Source organism: Hyperolius riggenbachi, chromosome 1 (genome assembly GCF_040937935.1).
Source record: "Hyperolius riggenbachi isolate aHypRig1 chromosome 1, aHypRig1.pri, whole genome shotgun sequence".
NCBI classification, from domain to species: Eukaryota; Metazoa; Chordata; class Amphibia; order Anura; family Hyperoliidae; genus Hyperolius; species Hyperolius riggenbachi.
The window spans coordinates 360,944,204-360,961,602 of NC_090646.1; the positions used below are offsets into that span (position 1 = coordinate 360,944,204).

The 17,399-nt window shown below is 41.4% G+C and overlaps 1 protein-coding gene across 1 annotated transcript in view; it reads right to left on the reverse strand.

Moving 5' to 3' along the window:
- Positions 1-17,399, reverse strand: part of POLR1E (RNA polymerase I subunit E) — a 38,763-nt gene that overhangs the window by 10,975 nt on the left and 10,389 nt on the right. Inside the window, exons 4-9 of the mRNA XM_068234219.1 lie at positions 14,703-14,797; positions 13,221-13,276; positions 11,887-12,031; positions 7,953-8,063; positions 5,803-5,899; positions 4,447-4,577 (exon numbers count right to left, since the gene is read on the reverse strand). Of these exons, the coding sequence (XP_068090320.1) occupies positions 4,447-4,577; positions 5,803-5,899; positions 7,953-8,063; positions 11,887-12,031; positions 13,221-13,276; positions 14,703-14,797 (635 nt within the window). The remainder of the gene's footprint in view (positions 1-4,446; positions 4,578-5,802; positions 5,900-7,952; positions 8,064-11,886; positions 12,032-13,220; positions 13,277-14,702; positions 14,798-17,399) is intronic.

A 17,399-nucleotide genomic window follows, 5' to 3' on the forward strand; every position in this document is an offset into this window, starting at 1 on the left:
CCCTATAGACCTTTGAGGTCACACTAAGCTAACTTGACACTGGCCTTGTTATTGTTCTCTAATATAACTTCGGGATCCCTAAGGAATGTTATGTTGTCCCCATCCTTAGATTCACGCATGTGGGTATCACTAATATGGTCCCCTACATCTGTGAATCATCTGAAGAGGAGTTATGTCCTCTGCTTATGCCTATATGTTATAAGTTATACTAACATGATACTGCTCTTTTCTATAGGTACCGGGTCATACTTAAAGCATGTAATAATTACCTTAAATTTAGACTGTTTATCCCTAACAACCTTCACCCAGGAATTCTGCAGCATTATTCTCATTTTCCCCACGGTTCCCCATGGTCAGATTAATATCCCATAACGTTAGGGGATTTAATTCCCCCCCTAAAAGACGTAAAGCCATGCAAGATTATATTGCACATAAGCCTGACATAATTGCGCTGCAAGAAACGCACTTCACGCATTCATCTTTTCCAAAATTTATACACACACAATATAGACGTATATACCTCGCCTCATCCCCCTCCAAGAAAACACTAGGAGTTGCTATACTTCTACACAACTCCTTTCCACTGGATGTAGACCAAGTCATTCCAGATGACTCGGGGAGGTTTCTTATTGTAATAGGTTCCCTACAGATGAAAAAGACATGCATAGTGTCCTCATACTCACACCCCAATAACCCTTTAGCCACTTTCACAGCATGTACTAATCTCCTCCTAACCCTGACTTACGATCATCTATACTGGTGTGGCGACTTCAATGTAGTTCTTGTCCCTAACATTGATTCCTCTACTACTCGTGATCATCGATTAACTATAAAAAAGCTTAGAGCTCTCAATAAAATGATAGAGTCCCTTTCTATGGTCGACGTGTGGAGGGAGTCCCATGGGCACACTAGAGGATACACCTATTATTCTCCTCATCACCGAACTCATTCACGCATTGACTTAATTTTTACTAATGCTTGCAATACTATTAATTTACTATATGCAAGGCACATACCGTGTGCTTGGTCAGATCCCGACATGGTAATGGCCCAGTTTAATTCACAAACACCTAAATTCATTAAGCGTTCTTGGCGTTTAAATGAAGCGATGCTTACTAATCCCTCAACAATAAATGATCTCTCTCAACATCTCACAGAATTTTTTAATATAAACAATACCTCTGGTATAGCTAAATCATCACTCTGGCTATCTCATAAAGCATATATCAGAGGCCAGCTCATTAGAATAGCCTCTAGGATCAAGAGGGAGCACTCAGAAACATTACATAACCTTCAATATAAGCTATCTAGAATGGTCTTAGAACATCAAGCATCCCCTTCTATTTATTTATATAAGCTGATTAGAGATACAAAGATTCAAATTGACCTCCTACTCTCCCGCCAAGCTGAGAAAACCTTTCGATGGACTCAATCCCGCTGTTACAAACTCCTTAATAAACCTGATCGCTGGCTAGCATCCAAACTAAGAGAGAAACAGCAAATAAATTGTGTCAGAAAAATCAAACTCACTAATGGTAGGGAGTCTTGCAACCCTGACGAAATTCATGATCGATTTCTACAATATTATACCAGACTATACTCTCAACCTCCCCATCCGACCACCCAAGAACTCCAATCCTTTCTCTCCACCCTCCCCATACCATCTCTCTCACCTCTCTCAGCTACCTACCTTAATACACCTATTTCCCAGGAAGAGGTTGAAGAAGTAGTGAAACACCTAAAAAACCACAAGGCCCCAGGCCCTGATGGCTTCACGGCCCTGTACTATAAAAAATTCTCAGCCATCTTAATCCCCCACCTGACATCATTATTTAATTCAATACTTAAAGGGGCAGCAGTCCCATCCGAATTTTTAGCTTCCTCAATAACTGTCATCCCAAAACCTGGGAGAGATCCGCTGACTCCTAGTAATTACCGCCCAATCTCCCTTTTAAATTCTGATTATAAAATCTTTACTTCAATCCTAGTCTCCCGCCTCAATAAACTAATACAGTCACTCATTCATAAAGACCAAGTTGGTTTTATACCCCAACGTCAGGCCACCGACAATATTCGAAAACTACTAACTATAATCCACCACGCCCATCGACTTAAACATCCACTAGCAGTGCTCCTTCTTGACATTGAGAAGGCCTTTGATACCCTATCATGGCCATACATGCTTTGTGCGCTTCAGCGATTTGGCATATCTGGCCCGTTTCTTCAAGCTATTAAGTCCCTATATTCGAACCCAATTGCTTCCCTCAAACTACCCTCCACACGTCATACCACAATAAAAATTGAAAGAGGAACTAGGCAGGGGTGCCCCCTGTCTCCGGCCCTATTCGCGCTATGCATAGAACCCCTCGCCATTAAAATCAGGCAGGCGATTGATGTTCAGGGTTACCGAATAGGTCAGCGCTCTTATAAAGTTTCTCTATTTGCGGACGATCTAGCCCTGACCCTAACTAGCCCCACTACATCAATACCCTCCTTACTAGATATACTATCATCCTTCAAGAACTTAACAGGGCTATCACTAAACATCACAAAATCAGAAATCCTACCCTGTAACATTCCCAGCCCAACTATCGCTGAGATAGCTTCTAGATTCGGATTTCATATCCAACCCAAATTTGTAAAATACCTGGGAGTCAAACTTACCAAAAATCCATCAGATATGTTTCGTATGAACTATACCCCCCTACTGGTCACACTCCTAAACCTGCTCAATACTTGGGCTAAGCTACCAATCTCTTTAAGTGGGAGAATACATTCAGTTCGCATGACTTTACTTCCTAAAATTCTATATTATTTTAGGGTCCTTCCTATTCCAGTCCCAAAGAACTCTCTTATCCCTCTCCAGAGGGAAATTTCGAAATTTATTTGGGCCCATCACCCCCCGCGTATTTCCTCCAAAAGGATGCAACTCCCCAAACATGTAGGAGGCCCAGCAGTCCCCAATGTATATAACTACTATATTGCCGCCCAGCTAGCCCATATCCCACCCACTCAGGCCGGTTCTAATTCACCACTTTGGGTTACCCTTGAATCAGCACTCCTAGCTCCACACAAAATAGAGGCGTTGGTTTGGTCCTCGCTACCACATCCTGCTAATCTCCTAATTGACTCTCCCTACACCTTACACACCCTTAAAATCTGGAAGAGGTATAGGTACACTTTAGGCCTACAGGCCACTCCCTCGTTAGCTACGCACCTATTCGGTAACCCTGACTTTCCCCCAGGCCTAACCACTGACCTTCTCTGGCTGACTGCCACCCCTTACACTAAACTAATAAAATTTCAGAGATTTGGAAAACTAATCCACCCGACTATCATGTCTGAGTCCCTCTCCTGTAGACCACATCAATATTTCCACCTACAACAGGTACATCACTACTGGTCCTCTCTAGGCCATTTAAATACTGACTCCTCATATACATATTTTGAGAATTTTTGCAACTCTACCCCACTGGGAGGAGGAATTATATCCTACCTTTACAATTTATTAGCTACTAGGGCTCAAGATGCTATGACCCCCGTCCTGGAGAAATGGGTGGCCGAGCTACAGTTTCACCAAACCTCAAAAAGATGGGCCCATTGTTTCGAGACCCTCATGAAAGGAAGCCTCTATTTCTCCACACTTGAAACTAATGTAAAGCTCCTTCATAGAGCCTATCTATCTCCAGAGAAGGTCTCAAATATTTTTCCTCAAGCCTCCTCCCTATGCTATAGAGGTTGTGGGGCGAAAGGCTCCTTGGCCCATATGTGGTGGTCCTGTCCGTTGGTAATACGCTTCTGGTCACAAATTGCTGACTTGATATCCAAAGTTCTCCAGACCTCGGTCACTCCTGTGCCTGCTGTCTTCCTTTTTGGTGATAAACCTAATAATGTTAAACATCCGGCACATAGGCTAATCCAACATATTGTGAATTCCGCAAAAACATACTTGGCCTCCCGCTGGAAGGACTCATCTCTTTCTAAACAGCATGTAATAGAAAAAGTCCACAAAACCATGATCCTAGAGAGGATGGTAGCAGTTACGGAAGACAGATTGATCCAATTCACCAACACTTGGTCTCCCTGGGTTGACTATGCGGAAAATGAGGGTCTCCGCTATCTATTATTTTTCACCTAAAGTATATACAGATATCCTGGAAACTGTTCAATCTATTCTTGATAATAATTCACCATATGACTTTATTGACCTATCTACCTCTCTGATTACCAGTATCTAGTATTCATGTTAGCATGTTTCATTCAGTTAATTGTTCTTACCCATTTTATTATTATAAACCCCCTGTGTGGGGATTGATAACAATGTATCACCTGTTTAAATCTGCTTTTCTGCAATAAAAAATTTTGAGACTAAAAGTCATGAACACAGTTTCATAATGCACTCATTTTGTGATATATACTGAATATGTAGATCATATTCAGACTTACCTTTCCGTTTCACAGTTTTAAGTTGGCTGAATTTCATAAGACAATCCAAATACCACAATGCACGAGCCTGACGATCTAGGTCTTTTACTAGATTAAGCTCTTGTAGCTGTTGCAATACAAAAGAGCCATGCCTTGGGATAAAGAACATAACAGAATTTGTGTATTCTTAGTGAATGAACTGCATATAAATTCATTCTAGCCGTATACAATAAGTTTTCCACAATTATCTTCTACATGCACTGTTCACAAATACACAACCATACACTCAAATTAAGTAGATCATTAAAAGCAGAAAATCTGCTTGAAAGGTAACCTCTTGAAAAAGCGCAGAACAGTTAATAGGAACTTTGTTCCAAAAAACTTTTTTCACGTCTTGTTCCAACACTGTCATTTCCACAGGGCTGTGTAAGTTGTGCAGTAGCGTTGTGTACACATAGATATATTTGCAGGAGGTCTTGTATTGTGTGCAGCCCTGTTGCTATGGAGTATTTAGGAGTTTAGAATATACATGATTCTGACACTTTTTAGTGTATATATTGAGTGTTGGTGATTTTTTGGTCTTACCATTAATCGGGCAGGCGTTTTTTGTATTTTTACATCTGTGCTTGACAATATTAATTATTAATTGTGAGATTGTCTCATTGTACTATGATTGTACCAGTACCCCCGGTGTCTATTGTTCGATTTTTAAGTGATTTTAATTTATTGTGCTGAAGTGTGTTTAATAAAGATTTTTTGATGGAATTTAAGACTAGTTCACTTGTATACTTATCACTGCTTCTCAGGCAGATGATCTTTTCTTCAAAGAGTTTGTTATGTTATTTACTTCTGCTGAGACACCTATTGAGGTGCCATTGTGTTGTGTTAGACCCATATTTTTTGGTTCTTACACATTAAAAGGACGTGGCAGATAACTACTGTGTGACACATGGTCACCATTACTCCTAGTGCACCCTTAACTCTCCCCTTTTCAGACAAAAAGCAGACAATCTAACCTAAGCTATGCCCCCCTCTTCAGCCTATGGCCAAACTGTGCTTCTTGCTAAACATAAAAGCATACACCCTCTAGAAACAATTTTTGTACAGTTCCACCTGTTTCAACCCTATTCCTTTAGAATTAAGAGCTGTGACATTTTCCCCTTACATCCTACAAAAATAATAATGGAATGGCCATATAAAATGAGGTTCTTTTTATTTTAGGATATAAATTTATAGTAAATCAAGAGGCTCCTACTTCTTTAAGAAGCGTAGGAACAACTTTGTACAATCATACACCTGTCATCCAGCGTCCATACGCCATTTCTCATGCTCTCCTTTATTTCTGTATGTAGCACAATTCACAGTTGAGAGACTTACTGCTTTTTCTCCCTCATCTGCTGAAGTTCTTCAGGTGTGATGTTCCTGAAAGCCGCAGAGACACTTTCCAAAGCCTCATATTCTGCAGGAGATATAACTTCAGAAGAGTCAAGGACAACCAAAATGAGAACAAAAGTAGCGTAAATGGCACAAAACGCCAACTGCTCTATGTGATGCCAGAATTCTATTAATTTTTCAGTATGAAGATATTAAAACTGGATTCCATGAGCAGTACTGAAAAACCTGGAATAGCTGGCTAGAATCTCTAGGGTCACAGAAGTACAAGACAAGATGGCAGTTTCCTCTTTTGTTTGCCTTCCTGACCCAGTGTTGCTTCAATAGCTATAATACATTTTATTACCACTTGGCGCTCACTAATAATAGGACTTGCACCTTATTAGTGACTTTCATTGCCCCATGTGCAGTCATGGTCCCTAGTGGCTCCTCCCCTCACATTATTTCCCTCCCCCCGTTCCATCCATCCCTTCCTCTTTCCCAGTCTATTCCTCAACCTCTTGTCCCCTCCCATGGGTCTTGGCACGAATATGCCTTTGAAGGGCCCCTCTACAGGGAGGCTTTTTCTGAAATTGTAATTTGCTTTTTATGGTAATCATGTTTTGACATAGGCCCTCACCTAGAGCACCCAGTATCTACAACTTTGCCATGGAATTTATTTTTTGTATGGCCACTGGGTTTGTACTTTTGTCCTTTTATGTTTGTTGTTTGATATATTTTCTATTAGAATATAATAAATGGTTTCCATAGTAACAGTCCTCCATACAATGTACAGCTATTTTTTTCTTTTTCTTTTTCTTTTTCCTATTGACAATACATTTTTTTCTCTATATTGGTTACAAACTAAAAAAAATAGGAGGAAATATCTACATCCTATCATTTGAGTAAACAATAGCCATGGCAGGTCATGCAGCTTCCCCTGATTTAGAAAAGCCATTACAAACCCCCTTTCTTCTGACAGTACTGACCAGTACTGATGGCCTAGTTGCTATACAGACCAGCTCAGCTGAGGTACCTACTTTTAATTAGCCTGGTATGACTACAATGGGCAATAATGAAGCCAGGAGTTCCTCTCCAAGAATGCTAAAAAGTCAGGTAAGGACTAAATTTGAACCAGCCAAAAGTTGAACAGATTAGCTGAATAGTACAAAGGAGAGGTCTTCCAAAGGTCAAATCCAACCCTTTCTGAGACTCTGACAAAGGTTGCATATAAACAGGGATTGTTTACTCTTCCTCAAAAAAAGTATTTCAGTGATTTCGGGTACACCTTTGTTTTCCCACTCTCTGATTAGTATCTTTGATGGCCTCATGTATTGGAAATACTATGGGTTTTGACTGCAGCAAGATCAAGCCACAGACTTGATATGAACTTTGCCATGTACTACATACCTAAACAAAATTGTTTATTGTTGCATATTGCCCTTTAACCTTCCATACAGGGATACAAGCATGTGCTGTGTTCGTTTTAGGAGTGCTACCATCTTGCTTTTTTGCAAATGTGAAAGTGTAATTTCTTGCAAAGTCCATAATTCTAACATTTATAGTTCCCATCAGACCATAGAGGTAAATTTATCAAAACCAGTCCATAAAAAAAAAAATAGCACAATACTGAAGCAAAAGTGGGATTTTGGTTGCAGTTTTTGCTCAAATTTTCCTTTCATTGGTTTTTTGAAGACTGCTCCAATATCTTCTGAAAAGTTCTCGAGATGTGTAAACAAATGATGTGTGGAATGGTCTTTGTACGAGGAGCCTTCCAGAGCCATTGAAAAAGCGCTCCTTATTTCACATCCACTGAGTAATAAAATTATTTTAATTTAGGCTCATCGCTGACCCATAAGCTATAAATAAAAGGAGCCTCTAGATAAAGAAATAATTCATAATAAGCTAGCCACAGTATATTTTTTATATGAAATTAACTTCATGCAGTGTAGGAAAAATTAGATTGGTGTTAAATACGTTCTAATAAACAGTTTAGGAGGAAAGACAAAGTTCCTTTTCCCATAAACGGTCACCGGAAGCAGCAGGGGTCTGTGTTCTGACAGTTCCATGCAGAGCTAGAAGAAGCAGCCGAAGGATCTTCTGTGTCTGAGCCGTCACTGCTAACAGACTTTTCATTTTATACAATAAAAGGATACGGTCATCAAATTTGTAGACATTTTCTACTTTGTCTGCATTAGCATCACATGGAGGCAGAAATTGCGAGAGTGACTCTTCCTCAGTCTGGTTCATTGCTTCACTCATTAGTTCTGCAGAGAAGCGATTGTGTTATTAGTCATAGTAGAGGAACAAAACATTCCATATGAACGTGAATGTAAACAGATTTTTGGGCCAAAATAAGGCCAGTTAATTAAATTACCCAATGCAGAGCGTAGAGCCTTCTCCCATCCTTACCCTGTAGGCACTCAGACTCATTTCCCCTAATATGCTGAGTATACGCAGTGGAGAATTCAAAAGGCTGCTATAGCCAGTTTGCTCCCCCGGGCCCCAGAGTCCATAGGGGTCAAGCAAGGATCTTCTATTGAAAATGCTATTTAGCCTGCCGGGTCCTGGTGTGTGTGTGTGTGTGTGTGTGTGTGTGTGTGTGTGTGTGTGTGTGTGTGTGTGTGTGTGTGTGTGTGTGTGTGTTGCACACACACTCTCCAATGCTATATGTTGCTCTATACTTAGATCCACAAGTAGGAGCTTTCAAGAGAAAATTTCACTTCTGTTTTAAAAAAATTGCCATTAACAGTTTAACCTATTTTGGTTCCTGGACGTAGAAACTACGTCCAGGAACCATGTGCGCTACCGCGCGCCCCCGCGGCCGATCGTGCGCGTGCACGCGCACTCCCGGCCACGGATTCGGTAGCCAGGGAATCAATGTATCGGGCTATGGTGCCCGATCACTGATTCCTCTCCCCCGCTGAAAAAGCGACAGCTTCTTTCGGAAGCTGCGCCTTTTCTGGCCGTTCCCTGCCCGATGCGCCACTCTAAGCGGGTGTTACGCTTAGAGTGACGTCATGTAAACAAACTCATGGCCGCCATCTTGTGGCCAAAAAGTAATACTACAACTGAAAATAAAAATACATTAAAATGAACACACATTTACATTATAAATCTATTGTTTACCCCCCACCCTCCCAAAACTACCCAAATAAAATGTTTACTATAAAAAAAAAAACATTAAAATAAAAAAAATAAAAAAAATAAAAAAAAATGTACATTTTTACCTAAGGGTCTAAACTTTTTAAATATCAATGTAAAGATGAAATATTTCTATATTTTTTTTATTTTAAACTTGTTAACAGTGATAGATGCAAAATGGAAAAAATGCACCTTTATTTCAAAATAAAATATTGCCGCCATACATTGTGATAGGGACATAATTTTAACGGTGTAATAACCAAGACATATGGGCAAATACAATACGTGAGTTTTAATTATGGAGGCATGTATTATTTTAAAACTATAATGGCTGAAAACTGAGAAATAATGAATTTTTCCATTTTTTTTCTTATTCTTCCTGTTAAAATGCGTTTACAGTAAAGTGGCTCATAGCAAAATGTACCCCCCAAAGAAAGCCTAATTGGTGGCGGAAAAAACAAGATATAGATCAGTTCATTGTGATAAGTAGTGATAAAGTTATAGGCTAATGAATGGGAGGTGAACATTTCTCTCGTGAAAACCACGGAACCTGAATGGGTTAAGTAAAACAGACTTGTGCATTATCAAAGTTATTTAAAAAAAGATAATAATTTGTTGGCAAGAATTTGCACAACTGAAAACAAGCTCAAACTGCACCTATTTGTATTACCTTAGCAACAACATCTGTGGACTCTGGAGCAATGCTGCCATAAAACTATCTATAAACTCGCACCTTAGTGTAGGAGTATTTCATTTCATAAATCAGTTTACCGTACTCATTGCCAGCCCTTGCACCAGCTAACAAAGTAAGCATATTAACAGGGTCTTCCATGTATCCTTACAATAGAGCTTGAGAGCAGTGAGGTATTCTCAACAAAAGTGGAATTCCCTCATCCCAATAAAAGTACTGATCCCTTTGGACAACAAGCATTGTGCAGTGTTCTCTCCAGGCACTTTTAGCCAGGGGCTCCACCCGGCTAATTCCGGGGAGCACTGGGCTGTCATTAGCTTGCCTCCTCATCTTATGCTATAAGCAAAGTTGTGCCGGCCCTTCATTCTCCCATCGTGCCCCACCTGCCTACTTTTCATGCCACACGACTGGAAAACATTTCTGGGGAGAACACTGTAGTGCATGTGTACGCACCTTAAAAAAAAAAAAATAAAGGTACCCAAGCCCCAAATATAACAAATAAAGTGGAGGTTTGTAAATGCTGTGGGCTTTTGGGGTGGGCAGCGTGCATTTATTTACCTACGCGCGGCTGCTCTGTAGAACTCCATCTATATGAGGCCCTCCATGTTCTTTGTCCCTGTGCCGCAAAACCAGAGGTTTAAATACCCCCAATGATATTGCGCTTCCCTGGACGCCACAGTGCATGCTGGGAGAAGTAGTCCATTCATGAGATTACATCTCCCGGACAAGTGATGTAAATTGACTACATTTCCTGGCATGGACAGCAGCAGCGTGCAACAGCTTTGTGTCTACATTAACCTGCTCTTCTGCGGCACAGGGACAAAGAAGATGGAGGGCTTCATATAGATGGGGGCTATGGAGCAGTAGGAAAAATGCACACTACCCACCCCAAAAGGTCACAGCATTTACAAACCTCATTTAGGAGGGGAGATTCATTTTATATACAGTATTAATTTCACTTAAGAGGCGGGCACCCAGGTGCTCAGATTCCTTTAAGATATTTTCAATAGATGACACTGTAAGATTTCATATACACTAGGGAAGAGCGAGCATAGTTTCACGAGAATTAAAACTTTACCAGCCATGTCCAAGAGAGGAAACCGTAGTAGGGAGAGTTCATTAACCTGTGTGACATCCTGTGTTGCTCTATCCTCCCCGACATTCCCTACTTTAAAGCCGGAACTTCCATTGTGAAATAAGACGTGTCAGGACGATTGAGAGCAGCGTGAAGCACCACAGCAAGAGGACATCACACAGGCAAAATAACCCTCACTACCATAGCCCATCTTGGACATGAGCAGATAGTTTTGCCTCACAAAACTGTGCTTGCTCATTCCCAATACAAAGTAATCTATTAAAACTTAAAGGACAAGAGGTGAAAATAAACTGCAGAGAAAAACAATTGCATCTGTCCTCCTCCTCCTAAAAACTACTTTTTAAGATATCCCACAGTTTCACTTTATATTTAAATCTAATTTTTACTGTTTCATTGTCTCTGCTCAATGACATCTTCGTTGAAGTATGCTAGAGCTCCTATCTATGAATTATTGACCCTTTATCCCTTTCCTGGTCTCAGAAGCCATTTACTGACAGGAAAGTGTTTTATGGCTGTAATTACTTATCAGTGAGGGTTATGCTATAGTCTGCCACAGGCCGACCTGGACAAAAACTATCACTTGCATACCTGATATTTAACTCTTTCAGGCAGCGAAAGGGGAAAAAAAAAAAAGAAAAAAAAAAGAATTAAAAGAACCCAGCCTAGTTATTTGTGTGCTTGGTACTGTACATACACGTCTATCATGTCACATCACCTCGGTTGTCCTTTAAGGGTCCCCCCTAGATCGAGGTTTCTGCTAACAGAGGCCAATCTCCCTACAGATCAACTGAAGTGTAGGCAGTGTTGCATCAGCTTGTTTCTGCATTAAGTAGAACAAAACTTGTGATGGCAGCAGTGCAAATGTTATTAGATCAGACATCCAGAGATCTGACCCAATATCACGTGGGACAAGGTAGTAATCCATCGATTTCAGGTAGTCACCACATTTTACATTGTGTGCATACTTCTACACTGATCAGTCAGAATATTAAAACCATCTGCCTAATACTGTGTAGGCCCCTCTTGTGATGCCAGATCATCACTAAGCTGTAAAGGCATAGACTTCACAAGACATTAGGTGTCCTTTGGTATCTGGCACCAAGGCATTCACAGCAGATGCCATGCTTGCCTATTTTCAATCATTCAGATATAGCCTTGCCTGTTTTTCCTTTGGTCTCAATTATCTCTTCTGCTGCCTTTGCCATAGCTTGATTTAGTATTTCACTGCCAACTTGGTTCAGCTTTCGAGAATTTAAAGCACGCTTCTGTTTCTTGGTGCCAAAAACTTCTATAAGTGCATCAACCTGTTAAAAGACAAAACATGAAACCCATCAAACACATCATGCTTTTAAAGGACTACTGTGAGTTAGAAGGATATTGAGGCTGCCATATATTTTTCCTTTTAAGCAATGCCAGTTGCCTGGCTATCCTGCTGCTGCTCTGCCTCTAGTACTTTTAGCCATCGATCCTGAACAAGCATGCAGCAGATTGGTGTGTCTGACATGGTCAGATCTGACTGGATAAGCTGCATGCTTGTTTCTGGTGTTATTCAGACACTACTGCATCCAAATAGACAGTAGGGCTGCCAGGCAACTGGTATTGTTTAGAAGGAAATAAATATGGCAGCCTTCATATCCTTCTCACTTCAGTTGTCCTTTAAAGTCATCAGCTTAGTTCTACAGAATGTGTTATAACAGAGGACAATACTTTCATTATTTTCACAATATAAAATCATGTGATCCTTATTTCCAAGCAAAATCTGAAATCCATTCATTTCCATGTCTTCACTCAACAATAGAATAAGAAAACAAGAGACAGGCACAAACTTCACCTTCCATACAAATATCCATTTACTGGTAAAATAAATAAATAAATAAATAAATAAAGCAGGGCCTATGAGAACTCAAAATGCCAATCAATTAACTAACAGTTCTTTGAGTTAGATGTATATAAATAGTGACTACCAGATGCTCCAAATGTATTAGCACACACAAAGGGGATTTCTGGCCAATAGTATCAATGGTATTAAAGTGGACCTGAACTCTTCCACAGGACAGAAGGCATACAGAGAAATGCACCCTTTATGTATTTAGAGAGTTTAGCCTGACTACTTCCCTCACATCTGTGACTACGCACAAGTTGTTATCTGATCTCTTCAGCTGTGTCAGCTCCTGCCACAGCAGATAGCTAATTTTTAAACACAGGTTGTTAACAATAGGTCCATGGAAGCAGGAAGCAGACAAACTGCAGATTTATATCAGCTGTAACAAAGGTATGTTTTTCTTTACAGGTTATGTTATTCAGTGAGGAAATGTGGAGTTCAGGTCCACTTTAAGATTAATGGTCCCACTCTTAAGACAACTGAAGCCAAATGACAGCCAAGAAATGTTCGCGTCTTAGATGCAAATAAAGATGGATGCATCAGTATTTCGATCATCTTGTTTTAGGTCTCCTTCAAGATTTTTAATACATAAAATGTCACACACACCATACCTTTTCTCTGTAGGTTCTGTTTGACAAGTCTGTTTGATCTTTCCCTTCCTTAGACACTGCAGAAATACACATGCTTTTAATGCCAAAGTTACATAGTAAAGCTTTAACATCTGGTAAGACATGCAGATCTTTATCTGTTCCCCTAGGCATTGGAAATATTCCATATGGTTTCAATACATTGACTACAGACTCTCTTTGACCTTATAGTTTAAGCTTTAGGTACACAGTGAAATATGTTGGTGTATGCTCACTTGTTGATTTCACAACAGAAGGGAGAATAATTGGTGAAATTGGCTATACACTTCTCATTATCAGATTTGCATATCAAACATTCAAGTTTGTAATGGATAGAACATGGATAATGCTACTATTGTATGTTTGGCCTAAAAATAATGAACATTAATTACGGAAAATGAATAAACATGTTCAAAGGCATGAAGGGTAAGATATGAATATGCCGTATATACTCGCAAGCAAGCCAAATTTTTGACCCCCCAAAAGTGGGCCAAAAGTTGGGGGGGTCGGCTTGCTTGCGAGTCATGTCCGCGTAGGCTCCCCCGCCCGCCGCTACTATTACCTTACCGGCGGCTTCCAATATTCCCGTCTCCGTGCAGGGCGTGTAAATAGTTCACAGCAGCTCGCCCCACGGCGGCAGCTGTGTGATGACGGAGTGCTACCGATACTGAGCACTATACTAGCTATACTGGGCACGATACTAGCTATACTGGGCACGATACTAGCTATACTGGGCACGATACTAGCTATACTGGGGCATTTTACTAGCTATACTGGGCACTACCTACCCAGTGTTCTCCCCAGGCTCTTTTAGCCGGGTGCTCCACCCGGCTAGATTTGGTGACCACCCGGCTGTCATTGGCTCACCTCCTCACCACCTTCAATGCTGTAAGCAGAGTTGCCCAGCATTTTCATCTCTACCCACCCGGCTGCTTTTTCATGCCACCCGGCTACTATTTCATGCCACCCGGCTGGAAAATAATTCTGGGGAGAACACTGCTACCCCTATACTAGCTATACTGAGCACTATACTAGCTATACTGAGGCACTACCTACCCATACTGGGTACTATACTAGCTATACTGGGACACACTGGGGGGGGGGGGAATCACGCGGCCAGCATTTCCTACCCCCGGCTTATATGCGGGTCAATCATTTTTTCCTGTTTTTTTTCAGGTAAAAGTTGGGGGGGGGGGGGGGGGAGGCAGGGGTCGGCTTATATGCGGGTCGGCTTGCTTGCGAGTATATACGGTAACACCAAATCATAAGCAGGTACCCCCTATGATACAAGAAGAATTCTGATAAAGTGGCAGAAATTCTGGAGCAGTCACATTGAAGTACTGTAAACTGTCCAGGATATTTACATAACGTACAACAGAAAAACAGAGTGGTGGATGGATGCATTGAAAATGACTTGATACATAGTACAAGGTTATTTTGCACTTGTGTTATCAGGTAGTCTCTCACCACTATTGCTCTCCAGTATTGGCTGCATGTTGATGTGTTCAGCATCAAATACTTCCATCTTCCCACTCTCTTTATGCAGAACACCAACAAAATACCTGAGAAGAGAAAATAAAAGACTGGTTATTAGCATTCTGAACATGCACAAAACAATAGATTTGATTTTTCTTATGAGAGCAGATGATCATGCAAGGTGTTATCTTGTCCTGGTACAATGGTTTGTTATGTGCTTCAGATATTGCTAGGGATTCTAAAACTCCTTTTAATCTACTAGTAAGGAGAAAAAATAAATAAAGAAATAAATAAATAAAAATAAATAATAATAATAATAATAATAAAAAAAAAAAACGCAAAGAAAAAGTGAATTGCATATAGGCCAGTGTGCCCAATTGTGTTCCCCTGCCACCCCACTCCCCCCCCCCCCCCCCACAGACACACACACACACACACACACACACACATCTTTCATCACCACGCGCGCCTGTCCGCTCCGTCGGCTAGCCTGCCTTGCGTGCTGTCCCAACAGCTTTCAGTGCTTGACATGCGCAGTAGTACAAAAGAACTGACACACGGACAGGATGCAGGGACACGAGGATTATTAGGTAGGATTCTAAAGCTAGGTACACACAATCACCATTGCCCACAATGACTTAGAATTGATATCTCGGGTGACATTTCAGGGCCTGACGCTGAACAGACGTGTCCTTAGCCTGCATGCTAGTGATGAGTTATGTTACTATGGAAAAAGGTAGAGGGACGACTAGCGGTGCACGACGGAGCATGAGGGAATAAAATGGTGTCGGCCGGCGTTCTCCCGAGATGATCCAGCAAGCCAGATCTGTTGCCGCTGCATCCGGGAGGGTCAAGGGCTGCCGTATGCACACAAGGTTCTTGGCAAAAGCGATCTTTATCAGCCAAGTTTAATCTAGTGTGTGCACAAAGTTTAAAGTACACCTGAACTGATAGACATATGGAGGCTGACTGACACTGCAGATTGCCTGGCTGTCCTACTAAGTCTCTTCCTCTAATACTTTTAGCCAAAGACCCTGGACATACATGCAGATCAGGCGTTTCTGACTTAAAGGGAACCTAAACTGAGAAGAACATGGATTTTTCCTTTTAAAATAATACCAGTTGCCTGACTCTTCTGATGATCTTGTGTATCTAATACTTTTAGCCACAGCCCCTCAACAAGCATGCAGATCAGGTGCTCTGACTGAAGTCAGACTGGATTAGCTGTATGCCTGTTTCAGGTGTGAGATCCAGATACTACTGCAGAAAATTGATCAGCAGGGAGAGTCAGGCAACTGGTATTGTTTAAAAGGAAACATCCACCCTCTCTCAGTTTAGGTTCCCTTTAAGTCTGAGAAGATTAGCTGAATGCGTGTGATACAGACACTACTGCAGCCAAAGAGATCAGTAGGACTGCCAGGCAGCTGGTACGGTTTAAAAGGAAGTAAATATGGCAGTCACCATATTCCTCCTAGTTCAGGTGTATTTTAAGCTGTTTACAGTATGTCTCCTGCACTAACATAAGGGAATCTTCCTTTCAAGCTTTAGTTCACCCTCCTGGATTTTCATTGTTAAAGAGAACCCGAGGTGTGTTTAAAAAATGTTATCTGCATACAGAGGCTGGATCTGCCTATACAGCCCAGCCTCTGTTGCTATCCCAAACCCCACTAAGGTCCCCCTGCACTCTGCAATCCCTCATAAATCACAGCCGTGCTGTGAGGCTGTGTTTACATCTGTAGTGTCAGTCTCAGCTGCTCCCCCGCCTCCTGCATTGCTCCGGTCCCTGCCCCCGTCCCTTACCTCCAAACAGCAGGGAGGGAAGGGATGCAGGCGGGGACTGGAGTTCTGCAGGAGGCGGGGAGAGCAGCAGACTGACACTATAAAGATAAACACAGCCAGCTCTGACAAGCTGTTTGTCAGCAGTGTGGCTGTGATTTATGAGGGATTGCCGAGTGCAGGGGGACCTTAGGGGGGTTTTGGATAGCAACAGAGGCTGGGCTGTATAGGCAGATCCAGCCTCTGTATGCAGATAATATTCTTCAAACCCACCTCGGGTTCTCTTTAATAAAATGTGAATAGAAAAATTATGCCATTTGCTAACATGGTTTTAATAATTGACGTATCTATTTCAGAGAAATTCCCTTTGGAAATGCCAGTCACATGACCAAAAGAACAGCCAGGAGAGTGGGAATTGCATCTTCACCTGATCATGCACACATCCTCCCTCTCATGCAGATATCTAAACTCTTCCACAGGAGAGAAGGAAAACACAGCGAAACCCACACGGTGTGCATTTAAAGATAACAGCCTGTCTAGTTCTCCCTTATCTGGAAGTTATGCGCTGGTGTAATTTGAGCTGTCATCTCTGTCTGAACTGTGCCGTTCAGACGGGCTAAATGTAAACATAGTTTAACCCTGTATGTGCTCCCCATGAAACCAGGAAGTAACACTGCAGAATCTCAGTAGGAATTCTGAGGGCTGTGACAAGTGTTTTTCTGTAAAGTAATAGGTTTAGGTCCACTTTAACTCAGCCTCTCAAATTTTTTTGGCTGGACAAAACCTTCAGGAAAAATTTCAGATCTTGAGGGAACCTGAACTGGCCCCCTCTGACGACAATCTAACATGAGTACAGCGGCCACGCATCACTGACCAGAGTTCTCGTCCATACCCCTTCCACTCCAGTCTGTG